General features: G+C 35.9%; 1 protein-coding gene across 1 annotated transcript in view; it reads left to right on the top strand.

Moving 5' to 3' along the window:
- TPK1 (thiamin pyrophosphokinase 1) overlaps positions 1-23,345 on the top strand; it is a 180,596-nt gene that overhangs the window by 54,751 nt on the left and 102,500 nt on the right. The window contains exon 3 of the mRNA XM_008071725.2: positions 22,630-22,741. Within this exon, the coding sequence (XP_008069916.2) occupies positions 22,630-22,741 (112 nt within the window). The remainder of the gene's footprint in view (positions 1-22,629; positions 22,742-23,345) is intronic.

Below are 23,345 nucleotides of genomic sequence, written 5' to 3' on the forward strand. Positions count from 1 at the left end.
CTGGTAGCGGGCACCTGTAGTTCCAGCTACTTGGAAGGCTGAGGCGGAAGGATCGCCGGAGCCCAGCAGGTCGAGGCTGCAGTGGCTGGGAGTGGCCACTGCACTCCAGTCTGGGTGACAGAGTGAGACTCCAACTCAAAAAAAAAAAAAATTGCAATTGGCCTGACATAGTGTCTCACGTCTGTTATCCCAGCACCTTGGAAAGCTGAGGCAAAAGGATTGCTCGAGCCCAGGAGTTTGACACTAACGGTAACTGACATAGTGAGACCTCATCTCTACAAAAAAATAAAAAAAATTAGCTGAGGATGGTGGCATGTGTCTGTAGTTCCAGATAGCCAGGAGGTCGAGGTGGGAGGATCACATGGGCCCAGGAATTAGAGGGTGTAGTGAGCCGTAATCATGGCACTGCACTCCAGCCTGGGTGATCTTTACTCAAAAACAAAACAAAACACCACCAACAAAAAGAAACTGGAATTGAAGGCATTGAAATGCAATTGAATTGCATCATGTTGTGGTTTTTTTTCCACCACTACATTTATAATGTTTATGATAGTTTATTTAAAATATTAATCTGTATATAGTCATGGTTACTCAAGGGAATGTGCAGTTCTAACCCTATTCATTCTCTTCTGCTCTGGCCCCTTAGCTAGTTTCAAAGGCTCTGTGGATATATTTCACAGAGCATTTTATTGTTCTCTTTGTAAATGATAATATTTATCTATTTTACATTTAGATTCTAAGAAATAATTCAAGGTGACTCTCATATAAACTGAATATGGAAATAGATATTTTTGATGCAAATCTATAATATATTCAGGGGATTAAGTTATCAAATATTGAACATAATAGTTTCAGGACCATCTTACTTAAGAAGGAAATGCCCATGGACCTGTAAATGTGTATCCTCTTTAACATGGAAACAATTTTTACTTCAGGATTATTATTAATAAAAGCAAAACCTTAATTGCTGAATTTTTTCCAACAGAAATAAGATACTTTGATACAATTCTCATCAAGTTTTTATTGTTAGAAGTTTATCCTTGACAAATGGACTTGTAAACTACAGAAAAAGCATTTGAGTAAAATATTCATACTAATATACTTTATCACTCTTACATTTTAAGGCTAAGAAAAATAATTAATTTTAGATTACTCCCAGACTGTGATAATAGGATTTATTTATTGTCTGTTTTCACTCAAATAAAATAGTTATTCTTATCATACACAGTTGTGTATTGACCTGTAATTTCCCTTTTATAAGCCATATCTAATTCATTATCATATATATGTACTTTTGGTTGTTGTAAATAATCCTAAAATCCTATTTAGGGTATAAAATTATTACTACATATTCATAGTTTTGTTTCTTAAAATATATTTGTAGCTTAATTTTTTATTATTTAGGAACAAAGCAAAAGGGGATGTGACCATCCAGAGAAGCTGAAATAAAGAATGTCTTTCTTTTAGGTACAGAGAAAAATAAAATAAAATAAAAAATGCCTTACATTGCTTTGCTGGAGATTCATAAAAATGACTGGCGGTGCTTTCAAGCATCATTCATCAGGCTTACATTTTACAGGGGGGAAAAAAATCTCATTATCCACTCCATATTCATTTAAGTTTTAAGTGCTTAGAAGAGTTGTCATATCCTAGACTGTAGCTCTGAAATGCTAAGTCTTGACACATCTCAATTTTAGCAGCTCGTCTTGGCACTACTAGAACTGTGAGTCCTTATAGGTACAGGAGCTTTATGTTCTGTTTTGCCCTAATTCTTTCAGTCATCACTCCTAACTTTGTAACATTGTTAGCTTTTACACCTTCCTTTATTTTAAAACTGGATTAGTCTAAAAGTTTTCTATTCAGTAAGCAGCACCAGAGGAACTAAGGAGCCTGGTGCATATGCATTAACACATGTAATCACACGGGCAAGGAAGGAACACCTTCTCATTCAAATACTTCTGGAGAACTAGATCTGTGAGGCTATAAAGCTTTATAGTTACCTCAGTGCTGTGCTCTCTCCACATTGCCCTTTGCCACACCACACTGACTTTTTATACAGCAGAAACTATAGACATTTGGGCTGGGGAGAAAAGACAGAATATAAATTTTTTTTATTCATTAGTATCTGAACAGTGCAAGTTAAAATGTGCTACTTATTGTTAAAGGCATATAAAGTCATATATATTATTCTTTTACTTGCACAAGTACAGTATTTATAACATTTGTGTACTAACTTTCCTTATTTGAGGATGTGGTATCTTTTTTCCTTTCAGAATGATTTTTTTCATAAGTTACTTAAAAAATTGAATGAGGTTATTTATTTATTTATTTATTTATTTTTTTGAGTTGGAGTCTCACTGTCACCCATACTGGAGCGGCCACCGCAGCCTCGACCTGCTGGGCTCTGGCGATCCTTCCGCCTCAGCCTTCCAAGTAGCTGGAACTACAGGCGCATGCTACCCGGCTAATTTTTTTTTTTTTTTGGATTTATTGTAGAGATGAGGTCTCGCCTGCCCAGGCCTGTCTCGAACCTGCAGGCTCAGGCAATCCACTCACCTCGGCCTCCCAAAGGCGCAGGATTACAGGCTGAGCCACTGAGCCCGGCGAGGTCATTTATTAATACTCAAAGCTAATATCATCCTTCAGCTCTCAGAAGAAGAACATAGAAACTACTTTAAAGGAGAAAATACTGCCTGCTTTTTAAAACATTCCTTTTATACTTTCTAATGTTAAGTTCTTTCTTAAGGAAAAGAAAGTTGGATAAGACAGTCCCTAATAGAATGAATTCTAATTTAACTCTATTGGATACACATAGCTACCTAGCTCCTGTTACACCAATATCCAGTGTTTATTTGAAAAAACTCAACAGTAATTTGTTTTTAGTACTATTTAAAAAATTCATTCAAGATTTAAAATTACTATAAAATTACATATTTTCAATAACTTCTTGTATCTGCTGTGGTGTTCAACTTAGAGTCAGAAAATAAAGGTTCAAGTTGTGACTGCTACTGGGAAATTATGTTCAGATAGAACAGCACTATGGATTATGACACTTTTGGGGATCCCAGTATGTAAAATAAAGCAATACAATTATGGTGTATTAAGACAAATACCAATTTGATGTTATTGGTTATTTTTTCTCATATATACTAGGCTTTATGACCATTTATTTGGTCTGTGGTTTCACAAGTGCCTTTAGATTTTGGGAAAGTGGCATAACACTCTGTCTGGTTTAGGGATGGGTATTAGGTTGAATCTGGGTAATGTATACAAAGGTAAAATTACATTAATGTCTTTCATGTAAAAGCAATACATGGAAGTTTAACTCATGTTCTGCTTTTTGTTGGTTCTGCTGGCTTATTTGACAAAAATAGAGAATAAAGATGAACAGCAAAACCCTGTTCTCATAACAGGTATAAAAATGCAAAACTATAGAGCTTATTTCACTCTACCTGTGATTGTTATTAGAATTGTGTGCTGCCCAACCTCTCATTGCTACTCTTTTTATTTATTTATTTATTTATTTTTAGTCAGCGTCTCACTCTGTTGTCCTGGCTAAAGAACAGTTGTGTGATCATAGCCTCGAGCTCATGGGCTCAAGCAATCTCCCTGCCTCAGCCCCCGAGTAGCTGGGACTACAAACATGCACCACTATACCTGGCTAATTTGTTTTTTTTGTTTTGTTTTGTTTTTTTGTAGAGATGGAATCTCACTATGTTGCCTAGACTGGTCTCGAATTCCTAGGCTTAAGCAATCTTCAGGCCTTGGCCTCCCAAAGTGGTGAGATTATAGGCATGAACCACTGTGCCTGGCCTTATTGGTACTTCAGTAATTTATATGAAGATAACTCATAGTATCAAGAAAATTTGAGATCCATGTTATCTATTTTTTAAAAATCCCCTAGAGAGGCAGACCACATTAGAAGTCAAATCATAATCCAAAGGCTGATGGTCCTTAGGGAATTAGAAGATGAAACTGATGTTCAATAGAATCAGATTTTATAATAACAATGAGCTCCTTCTTGTGCTAGGATACTCCTGCCAGTGAGATGGCCGTGCTGGCTGATAGGTGTCTTCTCTCCACTCTCTCTTTTGCCCTCTTTTACATGAGGGTTGACTTAGCTAATTTAGCTAAAATACTTGAAGTCAGAGACTCCAAAACGTCCAGTTTTCTATCCAATGTTACATTAATAGAGGCAAGTTGTGGGAGGAGAGGATGACAAATGTCTTTCATAGTTATGTTTATGACCAAGGAATTTAAAGTCATATTCTCCTTTCAGGTTTCTACCACACAAAATCTTAATTCAGTAATGAGCTAACTGACTTTCTATCTGTCTCCTGCACATGGTAAGAACAAGGATTATATAAAGTGGCATAAGAATGACTTTACCTGAACTGCTAAAATCCCCATATTCAGAATATGACTTCACAAAATTTGACAAGAATAATTAATGAGCAATGGATTCTGTATTTAATTATTTCTTTCCCTCAATGAATTTGTTTTTTGGTTCCAGTCTATTTCACTCTATGATAGAACTGCCAAATAAGACATTTTGATTAGAGCAAATCTTATTAGAGATAAGATTCAACCAGTCTATAAATGACTATTTCAGTGTGAGTTTTTAAAAATGTATAAATGAGCAGCTCTATATTTCTCAATAAAGGTAACTTTTGAATATCAAAGTTAAAATTTGACTGTTTTAAGATTCTGCGTTAGATTGTGAAGTTATCTGTTAATTATTTTGCTTGTAAATTATTTTGCTTCTAAAAGAAGGCCATATGGCTAGGCACAGTGACTCGAGCCTGTAATTTCAGCACTTTGGGAGGCCGAGGCAAGAGAATTGCCTAAGCCCAGGGGTTCGAGACCAGCCTGGGCAACTTGGTGAGATCTTGTCTCTACAATAAATAGAAACATTAGCTGGGCATGGTAGCACGAGCCTGTAGTTCCAGCTACTTGGATGACTGAGGTGGAAGAACTGTCTGAGACCAGCAGGTCGAGGCTACAGTGACCGTGAGCGTGCCACTGCACTTCAGCCTGGGTGACAAAGTGAGACTCCAACTCAAAAAAAGAAAAAAAAAAGGAGGACATATACCTTTACCTATATTTCTTACTTGGTGAAAAACTTCAGTCCTTTTCAAAATGTTGAATTATTTAGGATTAGATCATTGATGGCATAATAAGTTAACTCATTCTGGGTAAAATGGACTTTAGTGAGAAACAGTTATGGCATTAGTTGAATAAAAATATTTCTAACCAGATACATCATGATCTGGTTTCAAATTTATGAATAAACAGTCCTTGGAACTTTAAGCAAGACTTTTCACATTATAGAAAAACCTTTGATCTTCTCAGCAGATAGATTTAACAGAATTAGTATAGATTAATTTGTAATTTAGAGTAACAAGTTTGTAAACTTACTAAGAAGTAATGGCTAGTTCTAAACTTGTTGTCTCAATGCTCTTATGCCAACAGGTGCCCATTCTCCCAGAATTCTTTATTGACTCTAACATTGTCTTGCAGTGGCTGTCTTCACTTATATGTTTATTTCTCTATTTCTCAGTTATATTTTGAGCTGCACTAAAGACTGAAGCTAATCATTTTCTGCCTTCAATATTCTTCATCTTTGAATATGTTTCTCATTTTTTCATTTACATGTATTCTAAATTTTAGAATTCGATACCAAATAATTTATACTTATAAAATATGACATCAATTTTGAAAAAAATACTAATTTTTTAAAGTCACAACAAATAATATTGGAGAAAACAAAGATATTAAATATATCAAAGCTTCATGGTAATATCTAACAGGTACCTTGCATGGTCACAAGTCAAATGAAGGTAAAGCTTTTCATATCTTGGTAATTGTGACTCTTATCCTAGCTTTCAACTCTTCTATAAATCTGTTGTTGTAATCTCTGTATTCTCTACCAGCACATTTTTTAAAAGTTTTTCTTTCTGCTGTTCAATTTCCATAGAAGATTATTTTGTATTCACATAACAATTCTGGGTTGTTGAACAGGTCAATGGGAAAGTTTTTATCTACCCAGTTATTTAGGGACTGAGACTGTTTTAGGCTTTACTGTTACCAACATATAGTTTCCAAGGCTGCCCAGGGGTCTTTATTTCAAACAGTCTTTCTTCAGGATGGTAAATTCTGTGTCAGGCCAAATTGCTCCAGTATCCATAAACTTGCCCTTATGTTACCTTAGGTTTCATTCTCTTTGATCCAGCATCTTCAGGAACCAGCCCCTCTCATATACCCATGGCTCCTGTGGTTACAAGTGAATTAGGCCTACAGCTCTGTTGGGATGTAGCTCCTTTCTTCCTTCCTGCAGCAGTGCCAGCTCTTTCAAAGCTGTGTTATGTTGGATCGTCACCTTTTTTATTGAGCTAGTGGCTAGGAAGGGAGGAAAGTGGTAGTTCCAGAAAGGTGACTTATTGCCTTGCAAGGCAGAGGTTCTAAATAGTCTCAAGGATAAAGTACTAACCTTTAGCAGAGAAGAAAGAGCTGTTTCTGAAAGTCAAACGGTTTCAGGTGAATCTAGCATTACAAATTTTGGGGGTTTATCAACTCAGATGTTCCTATTCTGGTTTTTTTTGGGGGGGGGGTTCTACTCTATCCCAAATAGAACCTTGATGTGCAGACTTAGAAAGAGGAGTATGCTGAAAACTCAACTTTTTAGGGAGCTCAGCTACCTATAATTAAATCCTGGTCCTGATCCTCAGCTTTTTGTATTCTCTGGAACATGGGGTCCTTTATAGACTTCCAAGGAAACCTACTAGATTTGGTGATATTAATACCATTTCATTGGGGTTCCTTATCATGTATAAGTATGGCATATGTATAGTACTGTAAATAAACCTTCATTCATAAGGCATGATATGACAACTACTGCCTTTTGACTTAACACAAGTGCATTGTTCTGATATTGAAAACATCCCAGTACTTTTTTATTAACCATAACAAATATCATTACCTGAATTTTGAAAATGAGGGAATTGAGATACAGAGAGATGAATGGTACAAAGCCACACAAGCAATAAGTGGCAGAACAGTATTTGTTTCCAGGTACCAGATACCAGAGTCTATGCTGATTCTCACTACAGTGTGCTGATGCTTTTGATATTGTTTGATGCCAAGCAGTTTTAAGTAGAAGAGTAAATATAGCAATTGAAAGTGAGTATTCTACACAAAAGTTATCTGAAAGGCCCTTAACCTGATCATATTAACTTTTATTGAGGTAAATAGCTAAATGGGACAGGACATTTAATTATTTTCTGTGTACTTAGTAAGTACACAGATAACTCATGGATAGAAAACAGAGCAGCAGTCCAAGGATTTCTGTTTTTCATATTGTATTACTTTCAGACCCTTTATCACATGAATACATCTCAGAAGAAATGTCCAACTAGTACAACTAAGATGCTAAGTGCCAGATATTTAAAAATAATGTTACTAGATGTCAGAATAAAGGGTTCCCATGACCTATTTCTTAGTAGCCCCTGAAACAGAATTACTGACATAGAAAAAAATTGAGGCGATTTTGTTCTGTCCTTTAACAGTTGTCTTTCTTTAATTTTACTTGTTTTTTGTAGTTAGTTGCATATATATATATATCTGCCTATTTTCACTTGCCATTGTGTTATTAGCTTACATCAAAGTATGCCAAAATTATGCACATTTTCTCATTTTAAGTATGGAACAATTACATTATGATGGAATTGATAGTGAAAAATAGTCACTAAATTTATGGTAGAGTTGTATTTGAATTTGGAGAAGAAGAGAGATTATTAAAATGCTAGTGACATTCAAGAGCAGAATCTTTTTAAAAAAATAATACTAAAGACTTTTTTCTAACAGATGACTTTAGAAATTAAACCCTAACCACATCCCTAGTACACTGGTTTTTCTAAGTGCTGGCATTCAGCAATGAAAATGCAGTGCTTTTCTGTCCAGGTATAGAGGAAAAAAGTGCTATCAGTTATTTAGAATCTGATTTATACCTTAAGAGAGTGGCTGCCACTCTCTGTGATTTCAGGGAAGTCGGGTATCAAAGAGCAATTTTCAAAGAATTGAAAGCTGGTGCAGGGTTATGAATAAACTCTGAGAGCTTTGACCTTCCCTGTCAAATGATAAGGCCATAAATATATTGGTAATTCTGCTTTGTTGTGGGTACCTGTTCTTTTCCATCATTGTGGAGTTTCTAGGATACTAAAAATTGCTAACAGAAAATCTAAAGGAAAAATTTTTTTTGTATTAAAAAATTAGAAAAGTTGAAAACACAGGAAGCAGTCTCTTGTGTGTAACGTCTGAACTATGTCTGGCATTATAGTATCCCATTTTGAAAACTTTATAATGTCTAAATTTAAGATAATTGTGTCACATTTTACCATTTGCTTAAATGAAGTCAGTATCAATGACTTTTGGATAGGAAGTGAGATAATTAATTATAAGATTTTTAATGCTTTCCCCCCACTGTGCCAAATTCATTATGAGATATGGCCCATTCTTGCTTTTCTGTTTTTCACATTGTATAACTTTCAGACCCTTTATCACATTAATACATGTCAGAAGAAATGTCCAACTATCATGACTAAGACGCCAAATGTCAGTTACTTAAAAATAATGTTACTAGGTGTCAGAATAAAAGGGTTCCCATGACCTATTTCTTTTTCTTTTTTTTTTTTTTTTGAGTTGGAGTCTCACTCTGTCGCCCAGACTGGAGTGCAGTGGCCGCTCCTGGCCACCATGACCTATTTCTTAGTAGCCCCTGCAACAAAGAATTACTGACATAGAATAAAATTTAGAAGATTCTGTCCTATCCTTTAAAAGTTGTATTTTTAATTTTACTTTTTTTCAAGTTAGTTACATATACATATATCTGCCTGTTTTCACCTGCCATTGTGTAGTACAGTGAATTTGAGTATTCACATATAGTACAGTGAATTCACATACAGTACGGTGAATTTGAGTATTTATAGTGGCGTTATTCTTCATAAAATGTTCTATTTTAATGGTTGTGTTTCTATCTTAATGTTATAACTGTTGGAGAATCTTTTTCTCTAGCATCATTGTTACCTTTCTCAGGTGATAGCTTAGGAAAGACTTAAGATAAGGGCAGAAATCATTCCAGAAAACCCCCAGAGATGGGAAGGCCACAAACTATCTTTTTGTTTGTTTGTTTTATGGACACAAAAAAAGCAGAAAGAGCACAAGGAATGAGAAGGTAAAAAAAAGACAGTGGGGATACAAAGATAAAACAATACGTACAAAGGCATCTGGAAAGGGACGGGAGAGACTGAGAGTATGTTAGTTATTTTTGTTGTGTAACAAATTACCCCGAAACTTGGTGGTTTAAAACAACAATGAACATTTATCATCTTTCAAAGTTCTCTGAGGGTCAGGAATTTGGATTTGACTGGATACTTCAAGCTTAGGGTTTCTTGAAGTCTGGTTGTCCTGGTGTCAGGGATTGGATTCTGTGTGGCTTGCTCACCTGGCTGACAAGTTGGTACTGGCTGGTGCTGGTGAGTTGGGTTCTCCATTCTTCTTAATATGTCCTCTCTAGAGGACTGCTTGGGCATCCTCATGACATAATGATTGGCTTTCCATAGAGCAAGTAATCTTCAAGAGTATGCAAGGAGGCAGCTGTAATTTTTTTATAGTGACCTAGCCTTGAAAGTCACAATACACCAACACTTCTGCAATATCCCATTGATCACACAGGCTAGCTCATCATTGTGGGGAAGACACAGATACAAATACCAGGAGGCAGGGTTTACTGGGTGCTATTTTAGAGATTGACTACCAAGGGGAAATAGTATAGAAAGTGGCACACACACATGAGGACACCCAGCTGTACACACAGGATAGGGTAAAAGACTAGGTAGTTTAGTCAAGTATGAGGTGAAGGGTGATCATGTTCTCCTGCAGTGTACTGGGTTTTTGACAAACATCAAGATGGCCATAGAATCAGATGTTATTTCAGACCCAGCACATCATATCTAGTGATTGTACTCTCATTTGAATAGTATTTTATAGCACAGAAATGGAAAGCTCAGTTGCATTGAGGTATATTTCTCTCAGAAATCTTACCATAATTTTACTCCAAAGGATGAAAAACTATATATAGCCCCCCAACACACACACACATACACATACAACCAGTATCAGTGCTTTTACATTTCTGATCTCAAAAGTGCTTAACTGATGTAGAAGAAATATTAAAGTGAGACTTCTATAACAATTAAGACTGTGATCTACTTAACTTGAAAGATTTGTTTTTTCTACCATTTTTTTTCCAAAACACAATAAATGGCATGTTGTGAAGTACTTCTCAAGTTACTTTCAGAATACAACCTTTTTCCAACATTCTTGACAATAAAAATGAGAGGCAAATTTACTTTCTAAAAATAAAAGTAATTAATTGTTGTGTTACCTTTGTTTTAATCCTTTTGATTGATTAAAATAATAACGCAAATATTTATTGCACAAGGGCACTATTCTAAGTGCCTTACATATCAAATGATTTAATTCCCACAACAACCTTGTTATTCTGCTTTTATAGATAAGGAAAATGAAACTCAGACATGGTGAAAAGGGATTCTAATCCATGAAGTCTTTCTCCAGCACTCACCATGCTCTCAACTGTCACAGTGTACAGGGGATACATTCACTCAGGCTAGCTCACAAGGATTCATTAATAATGACTATGGTTTTCTCAGACTTCATGGACAGAATCTAAAGTATCACCAGACTCTTGAGGGGCTAGAAAAGGGAAATGGAAGACTTTCTGAGTTTTTCTCTTGAGGGGTAGGGGTCAGCCTGGAGGCAGGTAGGGCTGATGAACTTTTTGAAAGGATTATTGCAGCTGCCCGATTGAGAACAGACTCTAGTGGGGCAGGAGGAGATCTTATTAGGTTGATGTGTCTAAGGGTAATGTATAATACCACTATAAGTGCAAGGTGGTAATTGAGGAGATTGTGAGATGTGATAGGAAGGGATAGGAATCTGGATATATTTAGAATATAATGTCAGAAGTATTGCCTTATGGGTTAGATGTGGAGTATGAGAAAAGAAGAAAAGCACTTGGCTTAAGCAGTTGGAAGGATGGTGTAGCCATCAACTGAGAGATGAAAAACTGGATGGTGGTGAGTTGGGGTCTCCATTCCTCTTGGTGGACCTCTTAGAGGGCTGCTTGGACATCCTCATGACATAATGATTGGCTTCCCATAGAGGAAGTAATCTTCAAAAAATGGGGTTTGTTTGAGGTTAAAGGTAGTATATACCACCTAACTCCAACCAGAATGGCCATTATCAATAGCTCAAAAAATAACAAATGCTGGAGAGGATGTGGCGAAAAGGGAGCACTTCTACACTGTTGGTGGGAGTGTGGAAAGCAGTGTGGCAATTCCTAAAAGCTTTAAATATCGACCTCCCATATGACCCTGCAATCCCCCTACGGGGAATATACCCTGAAGAACTCAAATCACTCTATGAAAAAGATACCTGCACATGTTGGGAGCTGGCCACGGAGGCCCACTGAGTGTTAGGGATCCGGAAGGGCCATTAACCCAGAGACCACTAGGATGTGTTCGGGAGCTACTGACCCCATTTCCTCCCCCTTTCTACTCAGCACTAACCAGACTAAGCTCCTGTGAGCTCAAAACATAAAAACTCTGAGACCAGGATGAACACAAGCTAACTTTAGAAGCTCTTTGCTCCCATTCTTTTGCAAACTGCAGTTTTGGCTTTCACACAACTTATAATTCAAACTCGTGTCACATCTAGGAGCCTTAGTATTTGTCACAGGCTTCTGGGTCATGATCTTAGAATTTATTGAAGGTGTAAATTGTAGAATATAGTTTTAGAAGACAGCCATTTTGTTGAAAGAATGCAGCTGGGTTACTTGCAGGTAGCCCACTGTGAACTTTGAACTGGGCCACATTCCAAACATTTGGGATGGACCACTTTCGTTTGTAAAGTAAATACTTAAGCTTCTATAGAATTGTTTAACTTGGCATAAATCAATCAGTTTAGGATGAAAAAATATTTATAGAATATGTCAGTCACAGATTAGGTTATCCTTTGTTATGGGATTTTAAGATTATCATATGAAAAGGGTTTAAAGGCAATCATTGATTAAATTTTCATGGATTAAGGTTTCTGGTGGGTGGGGGAGGCCCCTCCCACATCTGACTTTGTGTATAAAAAACCCGTTGTAATTCCCAATAATACACATTGCTTCTGCACTAGACTGGAGTCCAGTCTCTTTCTCTCTCTCTCTCTCTTTCTCTCTTTCTTCTTCCCCTCAATCGCCAACACCGTCTCCACTTTTGGGGTACCCTGAACCCAGCTGAAGCTGGTCTTCGGCATGCACACATATGTTTATCGCAGCATTGTTCACAATAGCAAGAACCTGGAACCAAACATGCTGTCCATCAAAAGAGGACTGGATTAAAAAAATGTGGTACATATACATGATGGAATACTACGCAGCTATAAAAAAGAACAAAATCATAAATTTTGCAGCAACCTGGATGGAAATAGAGTCTATAATACTGAGTGATCTTTCACAGCAACAAAGGTCTGAGTATCACATGTTTTCACTCATAATTGAACCTTGAACATCTATCATAATACTATAAGAAAAGGATTGACAGTGGTGGGAATCTATGGGAGTGGACAGGGAGGGCAAGGATTAACGGTAGTCAATATCTATCGGGATGGGGGGACACCCTTTATCAACAAGGGTGTCTGAACGATGCATATTTGTATACCTAACCCTTAACTGTACCCCACAATTTTAAAATAAAAATTTTTTTTTTTTTTTTTAAAGGTATTATATGTAAAAAAGCCATTTGAACATGCAAGGCCTGAGTCTGGGAGAGAAGTCTGGGCTAGAGATACAAATTAGGGATTTCACAACATCTGGATGATTGAGACCACCAAGAGCATGGATATAGGCAGATTAGGGAAGAGGATCTTGCTGAGACTAGGGGACCCTAAGACTCTCCAACATTAGGAGTTTGGAGAGAAGAGGAAGAGCCAGCAAAGAAGATTTGGGTTGAATGACAAATCAAGAGAGTGTGGTATTCTGGAAGCAAGGTAAAGATAGTATATCCAGGAGAAGAGAGAATGATAACCCACTGCGAATTCAGCGGATAGGTCAAGTCAGATGAGAACTAATAATTGGCCATTGAATTTAGCAACTTAGAGGTCATTATTTATCCTGATGAAAGCCAGTTTGGAAGGGATTTGGGGGGCAAAAACTTATTTGGAATGAATCTAAGAGATTTGATGAATCTAAGAGAAAATTATAGGAGAGCAATAAGAGACAGCAATTTTAGACAACCTTTTCTAGGAATATAATTGTAGAAAGAAACAAATAAATGGGGTAATTATGTGGTAGCTGGCAGATGAGGTGGGAGATCAAATGTATAAACTGCCAAACATAGTATCCGTCTTTTTGATAAATATTTGTTGTACCCCTACTATGTGGCTAATACTGTATAAAATTTCATACTTATAAAAATCAGTGAAGCTGGGTGCAGTGGTGCCTACCTGTAGTCCCAGCTCCTCAGGATGAGGTAGGAGCACTACTCTACGGCAGGACTTTGAGGCCAGCCTGAGCAATATAGCAAAAAAAAAAAAAAAAATTTCTTGAAAAAAAAATTCCGTGATATTTGGCTCCTCTTTTTGAGCCACTTACCTTCCAGTGAGGGCATTAGACATAAAACAACGTGCTGTGGAACATCGATGGTGTGTAAGTAGCCCAGGCCACAGGTTCAGGGAAAGACTTGGAGAAGAAGGATGGTAGGTTGGAAACCATCTGAACTGAGTTTTGGGACTTGTACCATCTGAATATTAATGCTACCTGTTTCTCATTAATATAAGATATGGGGGAGAAACAAAATTTTCCTGTTTATTCCTGCCTTGGTCAAAAAAAAATTTTAAGCTTTTTGTGTCTTAATTTTTTGATAGTAGCCCAGTTATTGATTTTGCTTTCACAATTCTTTTTGAACTTCTGGAAAACCCAGTATGTGTGTTTTGCAAACCCTCAGTATATTCAGTTATGAGCAAAGAACAGCTAAATGAATGGGACGTGGTAGAATGGAACATGTTGAAGATACATGGATGTGGTCAAAGAAGATGGATACTCATTGACTTATTCATTGATTCATTTACTGTATTAATTATTTAAGGTAAGCTTGAGGCAAGGTCATGCAAAAGGTTAACTTGGAGATTGAATACAGGGAACTAAAAAGAAGAATAGGCAGAAACGCAAAGGAATGAAATGAATGGTTCTGACCAGCTTTTAAAGTTAAAGACCTAGAAAGATATTATAATGAAGTAATAAGAAGTGGACTTTAAAATCACAACACACATGAGTTCAGATATCACATCTACTAGTTACAAATTGAGTGATCTTGAACTAGTTAATTACTGTAGTGAGTCTTCAAACTTTATCTTAGTCGTATTTCCACCGCTCAAGTTTGTTATGAGAAATATAGTGCCCAGCAGAATATTCGGAAATAGCAGATCTATTGTGGTCTGGATGTTTGTTTTCCTCAAATTTATGTTGAAAATCCTAATTCCTAAGGTGGTGATATTTGGAAATGGGACCTTTAGGAGGTGATTTCGGTTATGAGGATGAAGCCCTCATGAATGGGATGGATACCATTATTAAAGAAAGGCACAGTGAGAAGGTGCCATCTGTGCAGCCGAAAGGTGCCCTCACCAGCACTGAATCTGCCAGCACCTTGATCTTGGACTTCACGATGTCCAGAACTGTGAGAAGTAGATTTCTGTTATTTATAAGCCTCTAGTTTATGGTATTTTGTTATAGTTGCCCAAATAAACTAAGATACTCACTTTTCTCCCCTCTTTTTATTTAACTGGAACTTTCTCTTCTTCCAGTTTGTAAAATTTGATAGTCATGCTGGCTTTTGAGATAAATAAATGCAAAGTTGTTGTCTTCCCCCTCACCCCTTTCTTCAGGAGCACTAAAAGTATCCCATGAACATTATTAATATGAGAAAAAAAAAACACCAGACAGCCAATATTCACTTAAACATGCTGAACACCAGCCATGCTGCATTCCCAACTAATACAAATACTTCCTGTAGTTTGTTTCGTTAGCATAATAAACAGGATCATTCCAGTAGTTCTCTCCACTTTCAAACCATCTTACCCTTACCCTCCACTCCCCTGCTGGGCTTAATGACTTGCAGCTTCTCAGATAATAGCAAAGAGAAGTGCACAGGGATTGATGAGCAGCTCATCCGAGAAACAGGAGGGGTCAGGTAGAGGAGAATGTTTATGCTTGGAGTAATTGTGGGGAGCTGATTATCTATTGTAGGAGACTTTATACACAGCTCTTTTATAGAAAGAAAGTTGGAGCAGTTCACAATTCAGGAGGAAAGTTGAAATATATACTGTAGTGCTGGCATTCCAATAAACTTTTTACCAATTATGAGAAAATTTGAGAAATAAGTCCAATGGGTTCAGAATCTGAATTGGATCTTATTTATTTCTGGCATTGAAAAAAGATAACCTTGGGTTACCATAGTACTTGGCTCAATTCATGTTGAGAATTCCAAAAAAATAACTTGAAGAATTTCATTTTGGATATGGTAACCAAATATGAGATCTCAGAAGGAGTTCTTAGCACTTTTCTAAAAAATGATTAACAAAGTGAAGACAATGTGCTTTTATTTAAAAATTTATTTACTAAGAACTAGAACTTCTGTGTGACAAATGGAGAAACACTTCTTCTTAACAAATCTTAATGCTTCATGAAGGTATAGCATAAAAATATTTCACTAAAAAAATTTCTTTTTCTCCCTTTCTGCTAATATTTCATATTAATCTCATGAGGAGTAATCATACTTATTTTTCTTTAAAAATTACTGGAGCAAGGTAACCAGGTTTCTTAAAAAATAAAAGGCAAAAAAGGTGGAAATAAAGCCTGTGTTCAAATGGAACCTGAAGTACATAATAGAGGAGAAGGGTAAGTAAACCAGCATTTATAGTATGAATGCTTGAAACCCTATTCTTGGCACCTTATACATATTGTGTCATTTATTCCTGAAAATGACTCAGTGGCATAGTATTTTAATCCCCATTTTACATAGACACATAAAGCGTATACTCTGTTTATATTTTAAGTGTATTTTATGTTGTATTGACAGGGTATTCATGATTACTGATTGTATGCAGTTTGGTCCCAGTATCCCCTTAAGCAAACATTATCTAGACAAAGAATGGGGGTCTCTCTTTCAAGTCCTTTTAGTTCTGGAGCTTCTCTTATCCACACAATTTTGAATGAAGATATTTGAAAGCATATTGACATCATTTCATCAAATTTTTTTTATTGCTCATTCGCCAATCAGATTTTTTGAGACACAATATGTTCCTTGCAATAGGCTATAAATCCAGTAGGAAAAAAGCATGCTCTTTGCCTTCAAAGAATTTTTATTCTTTTTAGAGATACAATACAAGCCTATTTGAGAGACACATAACAGTAGCAAAATGCCATATTTTGTAGCACAAATAATTAACCAATGTAACCATTAGGAGGAAGTCATTTATGCTATGTGGAATACATAGGGAGTTTTAATTAAACAGTAGGGCTTGTTCTTGGTTTTGCTGTTTCTTAGATTAAGGATGGAGAAATTGTATAGGAATAGGCAGAAGAACACTGACATCCTGATCATGTTCTATGTTAAGTAAAATATCATTTTTCTGAATTTGAAAACTCTAAGATCACTCTTCGACTCAACATATATCTTCCAGTGTGACCTTGTTCTATTTCTCCTGTTAGAAATGCTTGCTTCTGGGATAAGTATTGTCTTTAGAAGTTTAAAATGTGTGTTTTTTGTGAAGGGGCCAAGAGTAGGTTGAGAATACTCACCAGATTATTTTCTGATTGGAATAAAAAAAAGGAATAAAAAGGTAGACTAGGATTATTTTTTTTAAAAGCATAAATACAGAGGTGTTAGAAAGCAAAGGATAGTCATCAATTTCATCAGTTTTATTTGGAAATAGAGTTAGGTGGTTAATAAGGAAATTAGCCTGTAATTAGAGTTATTTGCTATATCTTAAAATAGTAGACATTTTATAAATATTTGTAACTGTTCAGCAAACTAACAACTCGCATTAAGAAGGGTTAGTTAACAACTATCCAGTATTGTCATTAACCATTTATTAGGAGAGTACAGTTACAGCTAGCTGATGTCATAACATAACATAATGTCAGTGTATACTATTGAATAACTCCTAAAACAAAAATCAAATGGAAGAATGTATTATTGAAATGTTCTGGTAGTAGAAATATTAAACCAAAATATCCTAGTTTTAGGTTGTGCACAAAATACTACCAAATCAGTGTTTTCCTAAGTTGATTTCATGAAATGCAGCTTCCATGGGAAATTACTACATGTTATTTGAGGGGCAGAGAGAGGTTCTGTAGTGAGGTAAATTTGAGAAACATTTAGGTAAAAAGGGCTTTTGTTTGTTTTTGCTGCAAGACTACCTAGAACATCTAACATGCTGACTTCCATACATGGTCATACATGGTGACTTCCTAAAGGACAGTCAATAAAGCAATTTTTCCAATCTTTTTGGACCTTGGGAGTAGTGGAAAGCAATTTGGGAAATGTTCTCATGTGATTTGAAGCTCTAAAATCTTTCTGTACATATTAATACATTTTCAAAAGGAAATACCCTAAATTTAATATATACGTATGTTATACTAATTCAGTACAGACTATTTCAAATCCAATACATTTGTATTTTGAATTCTACTTCTGTGGAGATGAATCAAAGAAAATATATAAGTTTTCTGGTTCTGAGGTTTTACAGCTACAGGTTAACTGGGGAGACTGTATCTCTTGTGACTATTTTTCAATTATGTAAGTAGTCACAATATGAAAATATACCAGCACAAAAGTCTGTGTTTGTGTGGAAGAAGTAACCTTTTCTCCTAAATATAACGGAGATCCTTCAGTCTACTTCTTTCACTGTTCTTCCTGCAGGCTATTTAATTTCCGGCAGTTTTTACTGATAAAATTTTAAAGTACCTGGACCAACTAATAAAAGATGAGCTGCTAGACATTGGCCTTGTATTTAATCTGTCTACAGCAATGTTCCATTCATACAGGATCTAACTATGTGCCAGTAATTGTAGCTGCAATTAGCCACACAGTGTAGGTTCAACATTAACAGTAATTTGATGAAGTCTACTTTGTAAACTAGCACTATCATCTGCTCCTTGAATCTTTTACACCAAGTCGAATGTGTTTATGCTGTTTTTTGTTCAGTGCTTTGTGAATGATCTTGTTAATTTGCTATGTATTTTGTGAGAGCCACACTAAGATATCTTCGGACAAAACTTGGCATAGTTATTGGGTTTAAGGATTTAGGCATATAAACAGAATCCAGATGTCTCTATGTTTAGTATTTTTCAAAGGCAAACTCCGGGGTGAGCTTTAATATTTTCTCTCAGTTATATCATTGTCCTTTGCAAAGAGGCAGTATAAACAAAACAAAGGGAGAGTGATTTCTTACCACCACCAAGCTATCTGTGTGTATTTTGCTCTAGCTTGATGTTTCAGGAAAAGTAATACCACAGTGCTGTCTGTGTTTAATATGATCATAAGTATGATTTCTAGCTCACATACCAAGCAATACCTTTGTTAACTTTCACTAAATTACAATTTCATGCCTTTATTAAGGTTATTAGATATTTAAAATAACCACATTTAGAAAGGAAGCTGTGATTGATTTTTGTTCTTTATTATATAGAACTGCCTTTGACTTCAAAGACTTATCTTAGTTGAGAACAGAGGACAGAACAGAAACCTGTGCAGTGATTCATGAGAGTAGATTGAAGTAAATGATTAGTTCATGTGCCTCTAGTCTCCAGTCATGGCATAAATCCTTAGGGAAGTTGTTTAATGTCAGACTGTATGCCTGCCTATGTCAAGTCACATATAGGCTAGCATATATTACAAATTAAGAAATCTGGAGAATGAACAAAAATTCCTTTACACCGTTGTTCATTTTTTACAGATGTCACATAGACTTGAAGATATAGGAGGAAAGCATAATATTGCTCTCCTTTAACCTTGAATAAAAGCTACACTTGCATATGTGTAAACACAAAGCCCATTCACATATGGCTAAACACCTTCTTGGAACAGGAGAAAAACTTATTTGGTTGTAGGCTAAGACCTATCTGTAACTTCTTAAGTTCACAAACTAGTTTATTCTTACCTGGAAAATTTTAAGGTCTGTTGATTTTTAAAATAATGAGGAAGGCAATGAATATATAGCAAGCTTTAAATCAGTGGATTTTATAACAGTCATCCTCTCCCTGGAATAATAAAACGTAACATGTATATGTGCTGTTTCTTTTGCATTATATGATACAAGTTGAAGAATCTTCTCTTAGGGAGTTAATATCACAAGGTGAAATACAATTTCTTTTTTTTCATCATTCTTTACTGAAGTTACCTCGGAATACCAAACATATAAAAGCATTCAGTTTGCCACGATCTAACTGTTAAGCAGGTCACAAACAAAGAGAAGGAAGAATGTTCTCAATTAAGATATAGGAATTAGCAGTAATACATTGAAAATAAGACAGCCCAATAAATGTGAATCCTTCTTTGATAAGTAACGAGGTCACACTCCAACAAGTCTCATTGTCAGAAACACTGTTAGCAGAGACAGAGAACCCTGTACCAGGTGTGCATGCCTGTCCTCCTTCTGAGGCTCTCTAGAGCAGGTTGCCTGTGACCCCTCTGATAACACTGTATTTTCTGATGGAGACCCTAAGAGTACAACCTTAGAAAGGAAACTGGGGCCACACTCATAATCCCAGCACTTTGGGAGGCTGAGGTAGGAGGATTGCTTGAGCCCAGGAGTTCGAGACCACCTAGGCAACATAGCAAGCACACGTCTCTACAAAAAAAATGAAAATTAAAAAATTAGCTGGGCATAGCGGCATGCACTTGTCCTGGCTACTCAGGGGGCTGAAGCGGAAGGACCACTTGAGTCCAGGAGGTTGAGACTGCAGTAGGCCATAATCCTGCCACTGCACTATATCAAAGGCAACAGAGTGAGACCCAGACTCAAAAAAAAAAAAAAAAGGAAACTGTGCCAGGATACACCTACATGAAAAGTCATCACCAATGCCCATTGCTTCTCTGCTGAGGCCAATGTAATGCTAAGGAATTTCTACAGCACCCCCCTCATCAACTCTTTTATAAAAAAGATTTTGACACTTTCAGAATTTGTAAAAGTGTGCTATGCTTGGTTGACATCTAGGTATGATCACTTGTATTATAATTAGTATCTCTATGTTCAGAGAGAATCATTTCTACAGCGGAGAATGGTAGAAAGAAACAAATCTCAAATGTGTGTGGCAAGGTATTCAATGTAAATCACTTTAGGGGAAAATACTATGCAAAAAATAAAGGTAACTCATACATTAAACTAGAAATTTTTTTAGGAAACAAACAAACAAACAAAAAGCAGAATAACCAGAATAGGTTGTAATGGCTACTGAGAAGCAGCTGTGTGTTTCTCCCCCCTCACACTTTGTCTACTATCTTGCTTAGTGTGGTTCATTTGGTACAAGTGATGACCAATATTGATATATTAACTAAAGACTATAATTGCTATTAGGGTTTACTTTGTGTTGTACATTTCATGGGTTTTCACAAATGCATAATGCCACGTATTCATTAGTAGACTGTCACACAGGATATTTTTCCTGTCCTACAAATCCCCTGGATTCCACCCATACGTCTTGCCCAGTAATGTGCCTTGCCCAGTAATGTGAAGGGCTGACACCTCCCTGGCTCATGTGCCCTGGACCTGCAAGTCTCTTCCTCTGCCCTTCATGTTGATGCCTGTTCATCCTCCAGTTCCCAGCTCCAGCTTCCTTCTTCAGGGAACCCCCTGCATGCCCTCTGCACCCACATTCCACACCTGATGAGGACTCTGATCTATATCCTTTCTTATTTCTGTTTTTGCCTTCCATACCCACATCACAGTTTTAATGTGTGTAGTTGTGTGAATAACTGTTTCTGACACTGGCATGGAAATTCATGAATGAGTAGGTTATGGCTAGATGTAGAAAGAGCTATTTGAAATCTAATTCCTTGGTCCAGTTTCCACTGCTTCAGCTTGTTATCCATATCATAATGCATTGCTTTTAACCCACCTTTCTCTGCAGATCCAGCCAGCTGCTCAGTATATATCTTCACATGTTGCCTATCTTCTCTCCTGATGATGGATAGCACATTCAAAATGTGGTTTATGTTTTCTTTAAAAATTCCTTCATATTTCATTATGTTTAGGTCATTTTAATTGAATTTATAACCTTCTGAGTGAATGTTCAAATGAAATATAAAATATATCATAGGAATATGTGTAGGATTTTATAAGTAGTAAGAATCTTAATGAACCAGTGCTAAATTTCAAGGTCTGATATGTAATCTAGAGAATTGTTTTCCTAGTAAAAGCAATCCTTTGATTAAAGATAAAGTGAGGCTACTCCTACACTGAGGCCTTATATGTAGCAGAATACTGTTCTTACTACAACATAGTATGCAAAATGGGATAAAAGTAAAATAATTATAAAAGGAAACCTAGATACTATTCTGGCAACATATCATATTAAATATCTATAAAATGCTATTTTATTAAAATAAAGCATATCCTTTGGGTGTATTTATATAGTTATATTTATATTTATTATGAAAAGACCTTTTAAATTCTGTTATTGAATGCATTCATATATTTTCCCATTAGGACTTGAGGTATCTTTCTGTAAAGACTATATCCCCTCAGAACAATGAATAGAAATACAGGATCATTACTTTGGGGAAGAACAGGGATTATCCATGAAGTCTATTTAAATAGGAGACACTATTACCTTGATTGAGCATTACATTTAACTTTAACCTTTTTGTAAACTGAAAAATTGAAAACGTGGTAAATTATATGAGTTTCCATGAGCAGAACAGAATCAGCATACTACTTCTTCAGGGAGGGTACTATGTTTGTTGGTAGGTACTTATCAGTGAGCATCTCCTGTGGTGGAAGTGTATTTAGGAAACAGGGTAAACACTAGTAGGATTGAGAGTGACTTCTGAAATTTAGAAAAACAATTATCAGATAAGCAGAGATCTTACATAGGAAGCAGTGTTTTATCTACGTACAAACAAGTGATTGAAGAAGACCACATAATTCTGTATCACTTACTATACTTCCTTAGCATTTGGTGTCAGCTTGATCTTTGGAATTGATGGATATAGGTGGGAATCCTTGTTATCTATGTGATCGTGTGTTAATCTCCTCAAGCTTCAGTTTTTTCATATGGAAAACTAATAATTAACAATAAATGACTTTGTAAAATTGTTCATAGGATTAAGTCAGGTGAAAGTTCCTAGGATTATTCAGCACATCATAAAATTTTTGTTAGAATTAAGTATGATAAAGCATGTGAAATTCCTAGCATGATACCTGGCACAAACTGCCTGGTCCTCAATGCAAAAGAATGTCCCTTCTTTTCTCTCCCCTTTCTTAATGATCTTTTCTTCTTTACTTCAGGGAAAGCACAAACTGCATGTAGACACTGGGATGGAGGGCGATTGGTGTGGCCTTATTCCTGTTGGACAGCCTTGCCATCAGGTTACAACTACAGGTCTGAAGTGGAACCTCAGTAAGTAAAACCTTTCTATAAAAGAAGGTTTGCTTTTTTTTTTGTTTCTTTTACTGTGTTTATTTATTTATTTTCTTTCTTTCTTTTTAATGTCTTTTTGCTCTATACTTAGGAGTGAAATTGCTGGGTCATATACTCTATGTTTAACCTATCCAGGAACTACCAGACTGTTTCTTAAAGTGTGTGCAGCATTTTACATTCCCATCAGTAATATAAGAGTGTTCCAGTTTCTCTACATTTTTACCAACATTTGCTATGATCTCTTTTTGCTTATTGCTATCCTAGAGGGTATGAAGGTGGTATCTCATTGTGATTTTGATGTGCATTTCCCTGATGACTAATGATGCAAAGTATCTTTTCTTTTGCTTATGGAACATTTATATATTTTTCTTGGAAAAATATCTCTTCAGGACTTTTGTTCATAGGGTTATTCTTATTACATTAATTTGTAAGAGTCCATTATATATTCTAGTTCTTTATCAGATATGTGATATGCAAATAATTTATCACAGTCCTTGGCTTATATTTTCATTTTCTGAACTTTAATTATCTAAATTAATTAACTTTGATAAAGTCCATTTTTTATTTTATGGATTATACTTTT

This window comes from Carlito syrichta, unplaced genomic scaffold (genome assembly GCF_000164805.1).
Source record: "Carlito syrichta isolate Samal-C Ts95f unplaced genomic scaffold, Tarsius_syrichta-2.0.1 Scaffold314683, whole genome shotgun sequence".
In the NCBI taxonomy this organism is placed as follows: Eukaryota; Metazoa; Chordata; class Mammalia; order Primates; family Tarsiidae; genus Carlito; species Carlito syrichta.